Genomic DNA, 17,701 nt, shown 5'->3' with positions numbered 1-17,701 from the left:
TAATTACGGCAGTTCTGGTCCTCCATAATCTAGGTGTACTGTACAATGTAACAAAATGGGTTAGCTAGCTACAATGTGTCGTGATCGTCTGTGTGGCTCTGTCGTGTAGTCGGCATTGGTTTTCGACATTTCTCTTCCAACAATTTTCACGGAGTATTTTTTTTAAATAACTGGCAACCAATATAACCAATAGTAACGAAAATGATTCGTGACGGTTACGGAGAGGAGAGAATTCGACCAATTATATTACAGAGTGGGAGGGACTATGGATAGGGATATTCCTTTGCGCTGTTTGTCATTCCTCCCAGTTCGATCGGCAACGGGAGCGGAGAGGAAAGTTGAGAGTCCGAAGGCAGCAGCCCCTACCACCGCCGGCCCAGGTTACCATCTAGAACCGGGAAACACACTAGAAAGCCACCGCCGGCAAAAGCCATAACCAACCAGAAAACATGAGCAGCGAGGCCGAGACACAACCGCCGGAGCCTGCTGTCGTCGACGCGGAGAGCCCATCCAGCCCGGCGGCAGCCGCCGTTTCCGCGGGGGATAAGAAGGTCATCGGTAAGCAAGCTGGCCAGGTGATCCGTTCAATGCAAATGTGGGTTTATTGGCACGGTAACGTTACTCACAAAACGCTTACTAATTTACCTACAATTGGATTAGCTATAAACTATGTTCGTTAGCTAGTTCACAACGTCAGCTGATTACTAAAACAGGTAACGTTAGTTACCTAACTAGCTGCCTAAATCTAGGTAATATTGTTATTGGCTAACTAGTTAGATAGCAACCGCTAAATAGTGTTCCGTTTCCTTAGTTTGCTAGTTTGAAACCGTCTAACGTTAAATATCGTTGATAGTTCGTCTCAACTGTAACGGTACATTGGCCAATTCAAATGTCAGTAGGTCTACAACAGTTTTCTACCTTTTTTTTAAATTTCACCTTTACCTAGCCTCACTGGTTTCTACCTTTTTTTTTTTTCACCTTTACCTAGCCTCACTGGTAACGCACCATCAGTCTGACCACACACCTGACCTGTGAGACAAGGTTAGAGCTTTGCAAACGTTAATTAATACTGAAATGCATGTGGTTTGGCACATGTTGTAATTGTAACCAACGTTAGACGGACCTTCTTGTCCGCAGTCTCCTGCATCTAGCAGTGATTTAGCTAGCAGCATACGTTATCCTGTCAAAACAGTAGAAGTGGATATTGGCCTTGGTCGTGACCGGTTCCCGGTTCCGTAACGCACTGGTTACACATAAATAACACTGTTTTCAATACATTGGTAGTGTATACGACAGTTTTGCTTGCATTTTATTTTCTAAAGTTATAATAGGGACGGACTTGTAACAAACAATTCATTGATGCCCATGACTGACTGACTGCAGAGGCTCGATTGCGTTCGTATCCCTTTGTTCGCAGCTATGGCACATACTGAGTAACTTGCTTGCTAGCGATCATGCTAAATAGCTCGCTAATACATTGCTAACGTTCGATAACTATATAACCAAGTGTATGATGAAAAAGCATAGCCCCCAAATTATTATTTCGTTTAAAATTGCAGATGGCTAAGCTAGTCAGCTAGCTAGCTTTCCGTTCGGTCGAGGTGATAGCTATAGGGACCCCCAAAATGTCCGCCTTGATATTCGGATTCTACGAATTTCTTTTGTCCCGCTTTGGCAGACAATTTTACTTTTATTAAGCATGAAACCGTACCCAACACTCTATTTCTACCTCTGTGCACATGAGTATTAATTTGACGTTATGAACGACATCCTGGCTCATGTCCAACCACACGGTTGAGACCAAAATATAATGTGCTAACGTTAGCTAGCAAAATAGCAAGCTATCATCATGGGGCGCGACGCCACGTGCGAAGATTCAATACTTGCTCTTTTTAACTGGGTAAATGGTTGTCTAGCTAGTTACCTAGTATTCATAAATTATGCCCAGACAGTTCCGCTCAGAAAATAATTAGCAGTCCAGCTTACACACGACATTAGCTAGCTATGCTACCTCCAGGGCAGGCACTCGTTCTGATCAGTTTGGTGGAATGCTGGTAGGCCACATTGAATGTCTAGGCTAGTACTGTTATGTTCTGGTCTCATAACACGTAGGATGGGTGTTTTTGGAGCTAATGATGCAGAGGTGCAACTTTGGTTTTAGCCATCCACCTGCACGCCTAACCCCCACCAGTCTAGTCAATAACACAACTCTCCTATCCAATTTCCTTCCCATCTTAAAAAAATAATAATCTATTCCTAAGAGTAATGTTTGGAGTAAGTAATATAAACTAAAAATAACAGATTTACACACAAACAGCACATACTCCATATAATTGATCTCTAATAGTACACTGTAGATGCATTTTTACTTGCACACTGTAGAGCTGGGTCGTCCTGTCCCAAGGGGTCCACCACCCTGTTTGCTTGGAAATGTTGACACTGGAGACTTATCACAAGAAACTAAAACCATTAATTGGAAGGTTTGTTATCCTTCAACAATGTGGATAACAAAGGATGGACAAAATGTCAATTTAGGTGTTACTATATTTGATTACAAGATTAAAGATATATATCCTTAATCTTGTAATCAAATATAGTGACACCTAAATTTACATTTTGTCCATCCTTTGAGACATTGTTGAAGGATAACAAACCTTCCAATTAATGGTTATAGTTTCTTGTGATAAGTCTCCAGTGTCAACATTTCCAGGCAAACAAAAACTGGGAGAATGGAGAATCTGGAGACATGCTGAGATAAAAGAACTTACTCTTTGCCAGAATTCGGCCAGCCTTCACAAGACCATAACATATGCAAATGGGTCCCCTTTTGTTAATTTACCTCCAGCAGAGGACTGACTTTTGATTCCATGTTATTGAGTCGCTGGCATATGACTTTCTATGGGTGGTTTTACACGGCAGCAATTTGTCTGAGCTTATATGAACACGGCTTGGCATTCAATCATATCTGTATCAATTCATCAACAGCTTCTACCAGGTTTCGCCCCTTAAAATAGTTAAAATCTTTGATGCATCTGGCTTGTCCATCTTACTGCACAGAGAGAATAGTGTTATCTGCAAGAACTTACCTCTGCTCTGTCAGACTGTTTTTTTTCCTGGATGCTTGACCCTGCTGAAACCCTGTCACCATCTGATCCTCCTAAGATGAGGGATGACAAAGAATGACCTTTGTGTCCATTTATACATTATATTAACCAAGAATACAATAAATTGTTCAATAATTGCAATTAACGTTATTCCCAGATCCCAGACTGTTTCTTTAAACTGCTGTCCTGTAGCTACTGTAGGTCTACCCATCAACTCAAGATGGAACTTTGTATCGTTCACCGATATGAATATACTGCAAGATTCACCTGAGCTCTGTAGACTGGTCTTTCCTGGCTGTCTGTCCCTGCTGGGACACCTGTCACCATCTGATCCTGTTAATTTGATGAGCATAATGTTGTGTACTGACTGTACGATGACAGTAACGCCCGTAGAGCTGTTTATTACTGTCAGTGTGAAAAGTAGGGAATTAGTTAGGGAAACTGACTGATGTTTCACGTTACAATGCTATACCGACTCTAATTATAATTCACATTGCACTGAAAACATCAAACCATTGACCGTCAATCGTTTGGCTGCTGATTTCATCGTTTGATTCAGGTCTGGTCTTATTGAAGCAAAACAAATCGGTAACGCTAGCCAACTCGAATGGTACCTCAACTGGCGAAAGCTAGCTAAGTTCATTTACTTCTGTTGAAACGGGACAAAACATTTCATACAAAAAGCTGTTAGTAATAATAGCCACTGCATATCGATATCCATCTGACCAATAGCTAGAGCTGGTTGTGGTAGCTACTAGCTGGCTAATTCATTCACCCCAGTGGAGATGAAACATTAGCTAATGTTACATCTGTTACACTACCAGCTCAGCACTGGGAATAAACACTTTTTTCTTCTGTTTTGTTAAACAGCAGTTACCTTGCCAGCTACATCAGTCAACTAAAGAGTAGCCAGTTTCTGCTCTGCTTTTACAATTCGGTGAAAGATTGCAACACATACACTGACAGCAGCTGCCTCTGGCCTGCACCAAGGGCTTGAACAGTCTTTCATAAGCGTTGCCTTCAAACAGCCTGTTAGCCCGCTCGGACAGGTCCTAAATCCAGCCGGCTAACCTCCCAACAGCCTACCCGACCGCTCTGAGGTGTCCGCATGGTCCTCAAGCACACTGCGGCTGTTTTTTATCACAGTGCAATGATAAAACTGGGAGGGACAAAATTAAATTTCAGAATGGGGATCATGACCTCCCTGTCCCAAGTGACTGTTGCGCCACTGTAATGTTGATATGCATTGGACCATGCCATGGCAGGTGGAAGCAAACACCAAGGGTTTAGCATCAGAATCTATAAAAAGCCCAACAGTTGGGGGATAATTATAGCTTGCTTCCCTAGTATCTTCTCTGGTCCTTGTCTGTGGTCTTAATCAGTCTTGCCATTAGATTACCCACTTGGAAGTGCACTTCACAATTTCCCCCCTTTGATGTGCAATATGTCAATGAGAAACTGCTAATGTGCATGTAATTTTTTTGGGCTGTGCCACGTTATTAATTTGAATGCAAAAAAATATAGGGGATAAAAGTGAATCATCTAAATTGTGTGTACGTATTTTTCTTTTTCAGCAACTAAGGTCTTGGGCACAGTCAAATGGTTCAACGTCAGAAATGGCTACGGTTTCATCAACAGGCAAGTTGCCCCACTCTCCCGGGCTTCTCCTAAAGACACTAATATGATGAGGGTGTTTGTGAGGGAACATTCCCAATCCTAATATGGCATGGATTTGCTTACAAAGCTGGGAAGTGTATTTGGCTGTCCACGGCATGCTCTTGTTGTGTAAAGACTCAATGAATGCACCATTAAGCCAGTTCTGTTAAATAGACATACAATAGACATTTTTAATCCAATGGGTTTTAATTGTCCAATATTTAACTACATCTTTTTCTCCCTTCACCCACAAGGAACGACACAAAAGATGACGTCTTTGTCCACCAGGTAAAAACTCCCCAGTTCTCCAATGGTCAAGTCATTTATTGCCCAACATGGAACCTTTTCCAGTTGTTACAATTGGATTGTAGTTGGCACCACAAAGACAAGTTTGTAATGAAATGTTCTAGACATTTTTTTAAAATTATTTTATTTTTTTAGACTGCCATAAAGAAAAACAACCCAAGGAAATACCTTCGCAGTGTTGGAGATGGAGAAATTGTGGAGTTTGATGTGGTTGAAGGGGAGAAGGTAGTTACAACTTTTATTTACACAACAGAGCTTTATTATTAACTGTCATTGGCACCACACTTGCAGGCTCACAAATGATTTCATACGACTTGTTTAATATGTTTAGCAATATTTAAGGCAACCAAATCTAGACTTTAACTTCACGTACCTCAAAGTTATGATTATCGGTGATTCTAATGTGCCCAATCTTGGATTTGACCAGTCAACACAATATCATGCAACGATACACAGCTAAAACAACTTCATACTCCAGAAGGGTAGTTTGCACCCCAGTGGTTATGTATGTATCTCTTCCCAGGGAGCAGAGGCAGCCAATGTCACCGGCCCAGCGGGTGTCCCAGTCCAGGGGAGCAAGTATGCCGCTGACCGGAACCGCTATAGGCGGTACCCCCGCAGGAGGGGCCCAGCCCGTGACGGCGAATACCCAGACAACTACCAGAGCGACGGTGAGGGCGAAGGAGATCGGCCCCCCCGCAAGAGCCGTGAGGGCGCCGAGAGCGCCCCAGAGGGAGAGATGCAGACCCAGCAGCGCAGGCCCTCCTTCCCTGGGAGACGGCGCTACCCCCCATACTTTGTACGTAGACGCTACGGCCGTCGGCCCCCGTACACCAACGCACCTCGCGGAGAGATGACTGAGGTACGCTGTCACAGGCACTCCTGAAGCAGTCCGGCCCCGTTCCAGTGATGTCATACACACTCTCGTCAAACATGCGTGCCACAATTGGTTATGGCCGGACAAATCAAAACCTCACATGTATTTGTCAACAGACCAGTACAGGTTGACCAAAATAGGTCTACTTAAAGGTCTATATATTGACAGTACTTAAGGTTGGCTCCAAACCACTGGTCAGCAGACCAAAATCAAACCTCAGGTTGACCAAAATAGGTGAATCAAACTTTCACACAAACCCAAGATGTTACACCTACTGCTGATTGCCACCCGCGCAGTGCTTCAATCTATATATAGCTATGTTTTCCACAATCACATGGAGTAGCCAGCCAAATTGAAAAAGCCAGCTAGGCTCTCCTGGTCTGGGGTCTGGAGTGGCTTGTCCCCCAGGGTTAAGCCATTTTTGCAGGTAAATGTTGAACTGGAATGCAAAAATGCGCTGAAAAGTTACTGACAAGATCCACTGGGCTGACACATGTTTTTACTCTTCCTGGGCCATCTTTAATGTCGGACCCTGCATGCAAAAGGATATGTATGTGCCAGAAAACAATAGGCTAATTGGATTTCCACACATGGGATGTGCAAATTCATGCTCTCACCCTCTGTGTAAAGAGACGTGGCTGCAACCACAGCGCACACAACACACCCAGGTAATGAGAGGTAGGACGGACTGTCAAACCAGTATTGTTTCCCTGTCATCGCTGATTTTGTGACTGACAGACGCCTGTCCTATCAATAGATCGCTAGAAGATGAATAATCTTCATTCTAACAGAAGAGGGCTCAGCAGAATTATTTTATGACTAGCTAATTAGTAGCTTTGATCATTTAAGTGGGAAAAGTGTCCGGCTGAAAAATGAGTAGTTGGTGCTAGTGGAAAACACGTAGGTTCATATAATATACTGACAGCACCTGAAGTTGGCTGCAAACAGACAAATACTGATTTTGAAGAAACCAGTCACTGATTTCCTCACTGAATCAGTGGCTGGTAATTACTGTAGGTGCTTGAGGCAAAATGCAAAACAGGAAAAAGTATCTGCACACCTGCGCATTCATTTTAATAGTAACTAAACTTTCGGTCAGTTGACCTTCAAAGTATATATTTTCCTGTTTTTCAAGACTCGTTCTATCCAAAAGGTGAGTTTCAGACCTGGATCTAGGGTATTGAGTCAGTGATTGAATGTGTGTGTCTAACTCTTGTTTGTTTTTAGGGTGGAGAAGGTGGCGAGAACCAGGGCGGTCCAGACCAGGGCAACAAACCAATGAGGCAGAACTACTACAGAGGCTTCCGACCAAGGTTCAGACCAAGGTTTGCGTGTTGAGTTCATTGACACAAGGCTGCAAAAAGGGGTTATATAACAGCAGAAAACCATATCTAATTTGTCTGTCAACTAAAGGTTAGGTGAATTTGTCACACGGGTATGTGATTCGGAATCTATTTATCTGCGACGTTACCATTGGGCAGTTTGCTGACTGCATGTTCCCCTTATTGCAGCCTAACATTGAATGGCAACTGCTTTCCGAAAGTATATTTTACTTTGCATTTAAATGTACTCAATGGGTACTCCTTCAGAAATTACAATGACTTCATGTCTCTTTAGTCCTGATTGTTTTTATTTGTGGAAGTATTATGAAATATGTGAACATGGCGAATTGGCCAAACTATGGACTATTATCTTGAATAATTCTTGAATATCAATGCTGTTGAAGTGATGAGTTTGTAATGTCTCTTCTCTGACAATAATAATGGCGAGAGCATAAATACCTCTGATCTCAGCATATACATAGTTAACCTCTACTCTCATTCCCCCTCAACCACCCTGTATATGGCCCATTACTTTCTCAGGTTATTCCTGTTCCTATTTTGGCTGTGTTATGGCCCATCAAACCTGTGGTTGTTATGGCACTGCTTTTACTCTCTTCTGGTAGGCACCGATGAGCTTGTATGGGGGGGCATGGTATTTAAATTGGTACTTGATCAGAAGTTGAGGGCACAGACACAGGTTCACACACATGACAGGAGTGAGTGCCCCCACACTGTTAGGCCACGGTCAATTCTTAGCTTGTTTGAGTATATGGCAGAATTGACAGAAGCCCATTCATGAAATATAAGGACAAGGCAGCACATTGCATACTGTACATGGCACATATTACACACACGGTGCACAAGATGCTTGGTCCATGTGTCCTTGCAGCCATGTGATGCACAACCACCCCTAAGCCCATTAGAAGGCTGGGTGGATCAAATCCCCATAATTGCTTTTGGACACCTCCAATTCCATCAAATCTGCAAAACCTTGGGTTTGGGTCAATTCCATTTCAATTTAGGTTATCATCTGAAATTTGACTCGATGTTTCTGAGTCGGGATTTCAGTAAGATATTTTTTTAAATGGAATTCACTGTCATAATTTGAAGTTGTATGGGTGCCAGGGGCTGTTTTAAGATTACTCAGGTGTTAAAGTGTGTGTCCCGTCCTACAGCAGAGGTGGTGGTCCACCCCGTCCCAGACCAGTACGGGACGGCGAGGGGGAAAACAAGGAGAACCAGGGTGGTGACGGCGAGAACCAGGAGCCCCGCCAGCGCCGCTACCGCCGAAACTTCAACTACCGCCGCAGACGCCCACAGACCGGTGGCAAGCCCCAGGATGGCAAGGAGGCCAAGGCCGACGGCGAACCATCCCTTGAGAAAACGTCCGCTCCCGCAGCCGAGCAGGGCGGGGCTGAGTAGAAACTACCGGCATACCATCTCTACCATCGTCCGGGTGGGTCCCCAACACACACAAATATTGCTATTTGGTGCTCTAATCAAATCTGCATACCTAATTTCTGGGATATGGGTAAACAATTATTTATTTCCTTGTTAGAAAACATGCTGGATTGTAGTATTTCATAGAGTCAAGCTTAGTTTTTGTTCATAGTGGACTGTGCTGGCTTATTCATGGTTAATGTAAAAAAAACTACTTGGAATTTGGCCAAATGATAACTTATCCCAGAAACCTGGTTAAATAGGGTTTGGTTGAGTCCTCAGTATGCATTGTATGATCAGTTGATTAGCTGTAGTCATTCACAGCACTTCTCAATATACAATCTACATTTTCTACCACGGGCCGCATTAAATCTGCTTGCAAGACGCATCTGGCCCGCATGCCCCCAGTTTGAGACCCCCAATTTACAACATATCAGTGGGAAAAGTCCATCAGATGGCAGTAGGTCTTGGTGTAGTGTCTCAGGTCAGTTCACTCTTGAGTTCTAAAGCTAGCATCTGCCTGCACTTTACATTGCCGCTGCGCAATGGTGATGCCATGGATTTGATCAAGCAAACTGGCTGCCTGACTGACTCCAGGCCTCCTGCCATTGTCTGTGCCATGTCTGTTGGTCCTCCTGTCTGTCTTGATGCTACTGCACAGTCTGATTTGACTGGTCAAATCCCTCTACTGTATCTTCTAACAATCTCTTTTCCTCTCTACAGTAATGTCATCAAGAAGAAACATCAAAGATCTGAGCAATAAGAAACAGATTTGACTTGACGATCGTCTTAAGCTTGTACCATGCATTTGACCGGATTACCACCGATTTGCCTGCAGAATCTATGCAGACCTGTTTTGTTCCATTATTTTTACGTGACAGCTATAAAAATAAATAAAAAAGTTTTGAGGAAACGGAAGACGTTTTTTTTCTAAATCGGTCCTAAGTTTTTACACAATGGTTTTTAAAAGAAAAGTAATTTGATATCTGGTCAGTTTGACATTTTTAAAAAACTTTTTATGTATTCAAACATGAATTTGAACAAAATGCAAGCTCAAATAAAAGTCAAAGAAGAACTGGCGACTGAACTTTTTTTTTGCCTGCTAAATTTAATCACCGTAGTATTGACATAAATTGGCTGATGTATTACAATGTGTTCTTTCACCCCAAGACCCCACTAATAGTTTCTTCATTCCAGATACATGGCAATAAACTGTACAAATAACTACAGAAATACCATTCCTTCACTGATTTAGAGGGACTTAATGGTTTGGTATAAAATTGTAGTTAAGTTTGAATATTCATTTATTTGTCACTCGCATGATCCAATTGGCCCATAACTTAAGTGTTGATGGGGAAGGCATAACTGACATGAAAATGTGCTATAGAAATTCTAATAATATTAACATTGGGGTTCCAGAAAGAACTCATCTCAACTATATGTACACAACTTTTGGAATGCTCATTCTGAGCTAGCCATTAAAAAGGTCATGTCTAAGAGAATCTGAACTAACGAACAGAATATGGAAAAATATGACCATGGCATCCTGTAATCTGAACCATCCATTTATACATGAATTTTGTTCACATGCTGTATGAAATATTATGTTTATCAGATCCAGGTGTGCTGCAGTTCAGAAAAGCTTGGAAACTGAGCTATACTGATTACGTTATCTAAATAGCCAAAAGATGGACAATTATCATGCTTCACTGCAATCAAGGTAGATTACGTCTAATAGTCCCAGACCTTCCAACATGCACGCATTTTGCATACCAACTACACTATTCTCTGTCCATGTACGAGATCCGAGCTAAAAATACGCAGAAATGAATAGGGTCTGATTAAGTTATATTTTTACATTTTAATAAAAAATTCACTGAGTGAATCTAACATCCCGATTCTCGAGCTGCAACACACAGACATGTACGGAGTTTGTGTCAACAGACAGGGAGATTAATACATCGTTATTCGACGTAGCTACCTGGAACGCCGTTTGGGGTCTTAAAGCAAGTGGTCAAAACGCAATCTTTTTAATGCTACGTGTGTAAAGTAAACAGGTGCAGGTGTTAAATTAACATCTAAATAACATGCTAATTAACATGCTAAATAAACGGCTGTAAGCAGTACTGCACACATCAAATTAACCCCCACAGCTGCTAAATATACGTATACACACGCTAACTTAACACGTTCTTTGATATGCTAATTTTATAATTTTAGCTCCTCTCATTTAAATCTGTGTACAGTCAGTTTGATTCAACAACATCACAATTGAAGATGGCGAGAAGGAACTTCCATATCCGCTGCAAACAGACCCTAAATGGCTGCACTCGGCTTCTGCTCGCCGATAATCCTGGACTTGATGCCCTTCGTTCCACGTTAACAAGGTTGATTCTTTTGAAATACTATTATTGCTTGATCATAAAGTTGATCTGCTAGCTAACACAGAGGACTGGTCTGTGATTGGCTATGCAGCTATGTTGGAGGCTCAGACAGAGACCGCAGTGAAAGTAACTTAGGCCTATGTGTCGCTAATGTTGTAAGTCTGATTAGACCAAGGGAGTTTTTTTATATTTAGCTAGTGTATGTAGAATATATATTTTGTTGTAATGAATGCTGGTATGTAAATGGCTGGATTGCTAAATTAGTTACTAGTTTGCTTGATAACATTCCTTAGCCGCACACCCCGGCCGTAGCCACAGTCAACGGCGCCGTCTTGTTTCCAGTTGTTCTTGGGTGTAATGCTATAAACTACAGACTTTAGATGCATGGTTTCCAGTTTCTTACCAATCAAACAATTTAGAATGACGTCAATCAAGACAACTTTAAAAGGACTATGATATGCATGACCTCATCCCTGTCCATTGGTACTTTTTTTCCCCAGACACTTCAATCTGTCACATGACCCGTTATATTCTGACATGTCAGACTTGGCTCTGGATGAAAAGATTAAGGACTTGGTGGCTGGGAACGACAAACGTGGACCGGAGGCTGTTCGATCACCATTAAGGGCTCTGGGTGCAGAGTGAGGGACAGCATGCTTCGTGTTAACCTGAGGGTGACTGCCCTCAGAGCCATGTCGCAGAGGCTGCATAGAAGGTCATACCGTGTTGCTGGACCAAACTCGTAATGGCACCTTAATGGAAACCACAAACTGATAAGGTAGATGTAGATAATTGTGTCTATCACAAAGATACATCACTAGTGAGAAGTTGTACATTGTAACATCTCAAATTGTTCATCAACAACTTGTTCACCAACAACTTACAGTTCAGTAAGCAATGGCCCTTGATACCATATGTCACTCATGTGGATAATATTTGGTTTATTGTGTTTCTGCTACTTCTGTGATTGATAGAATATATGCATCGTGAAATTAACAAACATGCTTATATTGAGGACCCACGGAGGCAAAAACAGTTGGAGCAAACTGTTTGTGCCTAAGCGTGAACAACAGGAGAGTCTGTCCTCTTGACTCACCAAGATAAACATGGTTATTTTTCCAATTGAAGCAGATATTGTAATCACACATCTTCCGCTGCAGGAAACAGTCTAGAACAAACCCTTGTTGTAGCCTTTCGAGGGCTAACGGAAGAACTTATAGTTGTGATCCGCGGTAGACTGTTCATTAACATTGTTCCACATTTTGGATGTTAATTTAATATTTGGTCTGCTGCATTGTTATCTCCATGTTTTTGAAATGTATAAGCCTTTAAATGACCTTTTACAGAGTACATCTACAAATAAGGCTACACTTGTGGCAGCACCTATTCCTGTGGCCCCCCCATCTTCTGCACCACTTCCTGTGGCCCCCCATCTTCTGCACCACTTCTTGTGGCCCCCCTCCACCTATGCCACTTCCTGTGGCCCCCCATCTTCTGCACTACTTCTTGTGGCCCCCCATCTTCTGCACCACTTCTTGTGGCCCCCCTCCACCTATACCACTTCCTGTGGCCCCCATCTTCTGCACCACTTCTTGTGGTCCCCCCATCTTCTGCACCACTTCTTGTGGTCCCCCCATCTTCTGCACCACTTCTTGTGGTCCCCCCCATCTTCTGCACCACTTCTTGTGGTCCCCCCATCTTCTGCACCACTTCTTGTGGTCCCCCCATCTTCTGCACCACTTCTTGTGGCCCCCCCCCATCTTCTGCACCACTTCTTGTGGCCCCCCCCATCTTCTGCACCACTTCTTGTGGCCCCGGTCCACCTATACCACTTCTTGTGGCCCCCCTCCACCTATACCACTTCCTGTGGCCCCCGTCTTCTGCACCACTTCTTGTGGCCCCCTCCACCTATACCACTTCTTGTGGTCCCCCCCATCTTCTGCACCACTTCTTGTGGTCCCCCCATCTTCTGCACCACTTCTTGTGGTCCCCCCATCTTCTGCACCACTTCTTGTGGTCCCCCCATCTTCTGCACCACTTCTTGTGGTCCCCCCATCTTCTGCACCACTTCTTGTGGTCCCCCCATCTTCTGCACCACTTCTTGTGGTCCCCCCATCTTCTGCACCACTTCTTGTGGTCCCCCCCATCTTCTGCACCACTTCTTGTGGCCCCCCCCATCTTCTGCACCACTTCTTGTGGCCCCGGTCCACCTATACCACTTCTTGTGGCCCCCCTCCACCTATACCACTTCCTGTGGTCCCCCATCTTCTGCACCACTTCCTGTGGCCTCCCCTCCACCTTTCCCTGAGGCTTATCGTTCTCCTTCACCTCACTCTTCTGTTGATGTTGGTGATGACAATGAGTAAGTCATCCCTGTAAATAATGAAATGTCTTGTTATTACAGATGAATTGTAGGAAGTATCTGAGCTTTGTTATTCTGAATGTCTCTTTTAGTGTTGACGTCCAAACACTGCTGAAGTTAATGAGATGCCAACAGAATTAACGTGATGAGAGACAACGTTTATGTGCAATGAGAGGCTTTCAGAGAGCCTGCTTTAATCCGGAGGCAAAAATAGACACATTTTTAGGGATGCTGATGGAAAAGGGGCAGCTGATGAGGGTGGTCCCTCAAGATTTTCCCCGGCTGCTAATGAGTGCCATCCATTCCTCTGCCATATTTGAGGGGCCTGATTGGGAAAAATGCCTTTCTTGCAACTCTCAAAGTAAGTTAAACTTTACACCAACAAAGACACGTTTGTTTATGGCATTATGTATGACTTGAGTAAGACATTTGATTTTTGTATGTAATGTGTTCTTTATTTACGGTTTGTCTTCTGTGTGACAGCACGCTATGATGGCGTATACAAGCAGGTGGGCCACATGACTGCTGTCTGTCTGGTACATGGGGGTGTCGAGCCACATTTTGTCAGAGAGGCTCTACAGTGTGGCCTACAACCTCCTGTGCCAGAACTGAAAGAAATTGTGGAATATGACTTCAGAGAGAAGTTGGAGAAGGTAAGTGACTTTATACTGTGATGGATGTTACGCTACAGTTCATTTGCACTAAGTTTGAAAACAATTAGGATTGTAGTTCATGAGAACTTTTCCACATGGATCTGGTTTCCTTTTCCTGGCAGTCAATCTTTAAGGGTAGTGATAATCAGTTTGTTTATTGAACTGTGTTTGGGGGAAAATTAGCAAAACAATCTAAGATCCAGTTAGCACAAGCTGTTGATGAGGCACAGGAAGTGGTTATGTTGGGTCCAGTGTGATACATTCGTACATTGGAGAAGTCCTGGTGGAGTCAGCCACTAAGTTCTACTTAGAAAGCAGGATACGGGATGCTCTGAGCAGTGAGTTTCCATATATCTAAGGAATCTCAAGTTTAGTTCAATTCTTCAGGGCAAATTCATTGACTTTTTTTACTTTATAGATTCAAAGAGGGTCTGGAGTGTCTAGGTCTCCTGCCTTACATGAATATACACTCAAGCCTCTTCAGAGAGGTTTTCATCTATGCTGAGAAACCTCTTTTGGCCAGACATAGCTTCTCTTCAAAGCAGAGCTCTCCCCACCTGGTACCAATCAAAGAGCAATAGAGAGAAGAGTCATATGTTTCTGGAGGGACTGACTTCTGGAGGTGGAAGGTTAGATGCAAAACCATCATCGAAGTAACACGGCCCACATCAGTAAAACATCACCACTTAAGAGGATTGTGTTCTCCAACAAGTGTTACTTATGGACTTGAATGTCCCCCCCTTTCCTTTTTTCAGTGGGGAACACATTCTCTTCAACCACGGAGAAGGTTTTCACTTCGGGGGCTTCAGCATTCCGAGGCTGGGCTTGCCAGTGGAGTCACAGCTCTCTCTGCTACCTCACAGCAAGCAATACCGGAGCGCCAAGTCTAGGTCCAAGAGGCTTCTAAACAGATTCTACCCCCAAGCCATAAGACTCCTGAACATCTAATCAAATGGCTACCCAGACTATTTGCTGCTACTCTATCTATGCATGTCACTTTAATATCTCTACCTACATGTATATATTAACCCGACTAACCAGTACCCCCGCACATTCTCTCTACCGGTATCCCCTGTATATAGCTTCCACATTCTCTACCGGTATCCCCTGTATATATTTTTTTACATGTATTTTTATTTATTTCACCTTTTATTTAACCAGGTAGGCAAGTTGAGAACAAGTTCTCATTTACACCTGCGACCTGGCCAAGATAAAGCAAAGCAGTTTGACACATACAACGACACATGGAGTAAAACAAACATACAGTCAATAATACAGTAGAAAAATAAGTCTATATACAATGTGAGCAAATGAGGTGAGATAAGGGAGGTAAAGGCAAAAGAAGGCCATGGTGGCAAAGTAAATACAATATAACAAGTAAAATACTGGAATGGTAGATTTGCAGTGGAAGAATGTGCAAAGTAGAAACAAACATAATGGGGTGCAAAGGAGCTAAATAAATACAGTAAGGGAAGAGGTAGTTGTTTGGGCTAAATTATAGATGGGCTATGTACAGGTGCAGTAATCTGTGAGCTGCTCTGACAGCTGGTGCTTAAAGCTAGTGAGGGAGATAAGTGTTTCCAGTTTCAGAGATTTTTGTAGTTCATTGGCAGCAGAGAACTGGAAGGAGAGGTGGCCAAAGGAAGAATTGATTTTGGGGGTGACCAGAGATATACCTGCTGGAGCGCGTGCTACAGGTTGGTGCTGCTATGGTGACCAGCGAGCTGAGATAAGGGGGGACTTTACCTATCAGGGTCTTGTAGATGACCTGGAGCCAGTGGGTTTGGCGACAAGTATGAAGCAAGGGCCAGCTAACGAGAGCGTACAGGTCGCAGTGGTGGGTAGAATATAGGGCTTTGGTGACAAAACGGTTGGCACTGTGATAGACTGCATCCAGTTTATTGAGTAGGGTATTGGAGGCTATTTTGTAAATGACATCGTCGAGGATTGGTAGGATGGTCAGTTTTACAAGTGTATGTTTGGCAGCATGAGTGAAGGATGCTTTGTTGCGAAATAGGAAGCCAATTCTAGATTTAACTTTGGTTTGGAGATGTTTATGTGAGTCTGGAAGGAGAGTTTACAGTCTAACCAGACACCTAGGTATTTGTAGTTGTCCACATATTCTAAGTCAGAACCGTCCAGAGTAGTGATGTTGGACAGGCGTGCAGGTGCAGACAGCGATCGGTTGAAGAGCATGCATTTAGTTTTACTTGTATTTAAGAGCAATTGGAGGCCATGGAAGGAGAGTTGTATGGCATTGAAGCTCGCCTATATAGCCTCCACATTCTCTGTACCGGTACCCCATGTATATAGCCTCCACATTGACTCTGTACCAGTAGCCCCTGTATATAGCCACATTGACTCTGTACCGGTACCCCCCTGTATATAGCCTCCACATTGACTCTGTACTGGTACCCCCTGTATATAGCCTCCACATTGACTCTGTACCGTAATACCCTGTATATAGCCTCCACATTGACTCTGTACCAGTAGCCCCTGTATATAGCCTCGCTATTGTTATTTTACTGATGCTCTTTATTTACTTTTTTTTAAACTGCATTGTTGGTTAAGGGGTATTGAGGTTTGAAAGCGCGAATATCCAACCTGAAATTGTCTTTACCTCGGTGTCATATACTATTTGACGAGGTAGATAAGCTTTTAATTTTACATGTCAAATAACACAATTGTATTATAGAATGTTGTCTGTGCTGAATTTGCACGTGCAAGCCAAGCGCCACCACTACTATCGGTACAGTGGTTCCTCATTTAATAGTTGCAAGCTTAAAACTGCGGGACTTAGAGGTACCAAGCTTCATTGCTCCAGACCACCGATTATGCATTTGAGTCCCAAGGTTTTTATATGACCAATCATATCGAGTGGTTCCAATGACGAATTTGACACGAGCCACTTATCCCTGGTGACTTTCTCCAACAAAGATGGCTGACAAAACATTACGGTGGAACCAAATGAAAGTAGTTATAATGTCATAACGAGTCAATCAAAACATTTATAATTGAGAGGAATAGTTAGAGACAAACGTTTGTGCATACTTTTTTGTCATGAAGTAAATTTACGAAAATCACTATTTAGCCAGCTAGCGAGCTGGTGTTATGACATTGAGTATGGAACTTTAATTTGTGTGGTTTAATGTTTTAGGGACTCCTGAGAAAACCATCAAACAGTGGATGTAAAGAATCTAGCTAGCTAAAGCATTTACTGTAAACTATACGTACAATTGTGCAAGCTTGCCTTGCAATACAGTTAAAGTAACATAGCTAACTATTTATTTGCTTATTGTGTAGTGGAGGATAAAAATAACTGTGTACCCGATCTGTGTATGGACCCTGAAACGCTTAGTATGAATATTAGTTCAGAACCTATGAACCTCAGCTATCATAGTTGTTGTATCGACTTCAAGTCTGAATGGCATTAATGAAGCCTATGGATAGAGTAGAATATAATAACTTTATTGGGCCATGTCCTATATACATGTACTGTAGCTATTACCAAGCATGAGATCCCCACATTGCAGCCTGCACATTGAATATATTAACTGATCATGTACTCTTCCTTGGCAAATAAAGGTGTGGTTCAGG

The 17,701-nt window shown here is 42.9% G+C and overlaps 2 protein-coding genes across 5 annotated transcripts; both read left to right on the top strand.

Moving 5' to 3' along the window:
* Positions 1-304: 304 nt before the first annotated feature.
* LOC100305135 (Y-box binding protein) lies at positions 305-9,780 on the top strand. 4 transcript variants are annotated; one of them, XM_021564395.3, is made up of 8 exons: positions 305-558; positions 4,679-4,742; positions 5,015-5,048; positions 5,202-5,291; positions 5,590-5,865; positions 7,171-7,268; positions 8,441-8,721; positions 9,429-9,780. In XM_021564395.3, exons 1-7 carry the CDS (start codon positions 450-452, stop codon positions 8,685-8,687), a joined length of 918 nt encoding a protein of 305 aa, XP_021420070.1. In that variant the 5' UTR covers positions 305-449; the 3' UTR covers positions 8,688-8,721; positions 9,429-9,780.
* Positions 9,781-11,626: 1,846 nt separating this feature from the next.
* On the top strand, positions 11,627-17,701 carry LOC149976665 (uncharacterized). Its single transcript, XM_090201599.1, has 3 exons — positions 11,627-11,723; positions 12,454-13,812; positions 13,935-17,701. The coding sequence occupies exons 1-2, from the start codon at positions 11,627-11,629 to the stop codon at positions 13,395-13,397; spliced, it is 1,041 nt and encodes a 346-aa protein (XP_090057725.1). The 3' UTR covers positions 13,398-13,812; positions 13,935-17,701.

The sequence above is a fragment of the Oncorhynchus mykiss genome, chromosome 16 (assembly GCF_057628025.1).
Source record: "Oncorhynchus mykiss isolate SJ-2025 chromosome 16, ASM5762802v1, whole genome shotgun sequence".
Taxonomy (NCBI): Eukaryota; Metazoa; Chordata; class Actinopteri; order Salmoniformes; family Salmonidae; genus Oncorhynchus; species Oncorhynchus mykiss.
This window is presented reverse-complemented; position numbering and strand designations above follow the sequence as displayed.

Coding starts and splice junctions, on each gene's coding strand:
- LOC100305135 (XM_021564393.3), top strand. CDS start 450: ATGAGCAGCGAGGCCGAGACACAACCGCCGGAGCCTGCTGTCGTCGAC. Junction 559..4,678: donor GGGGGATAAGAAGGTCATCG/GTAAGCAAGCTG, acceptor TTTCTTTTTCAG/CAACTAAGGTCTTGGGCACA. Junction 4,743..5,014: donor GGCTACGGTTTCATCAACAG/GCAAGTTGCCCC, acceptor TTCACCCACAAG/GAACGACACAAAAGATGACG.
- LOC149976665 (XM_090201599.1), top strand. CDS start 11,627: ATGTCAGACTTGGCTCTGGATGAAAAGATTAAGGACTTGGTGGCTGGG. Junction 11,724..12,453: donor ATCACCATTAAGGGCTCTGG/GTGCAGAGTGAG, acceptor TCTACAAATAAG/GCTACACTTGTGGCAGCACC.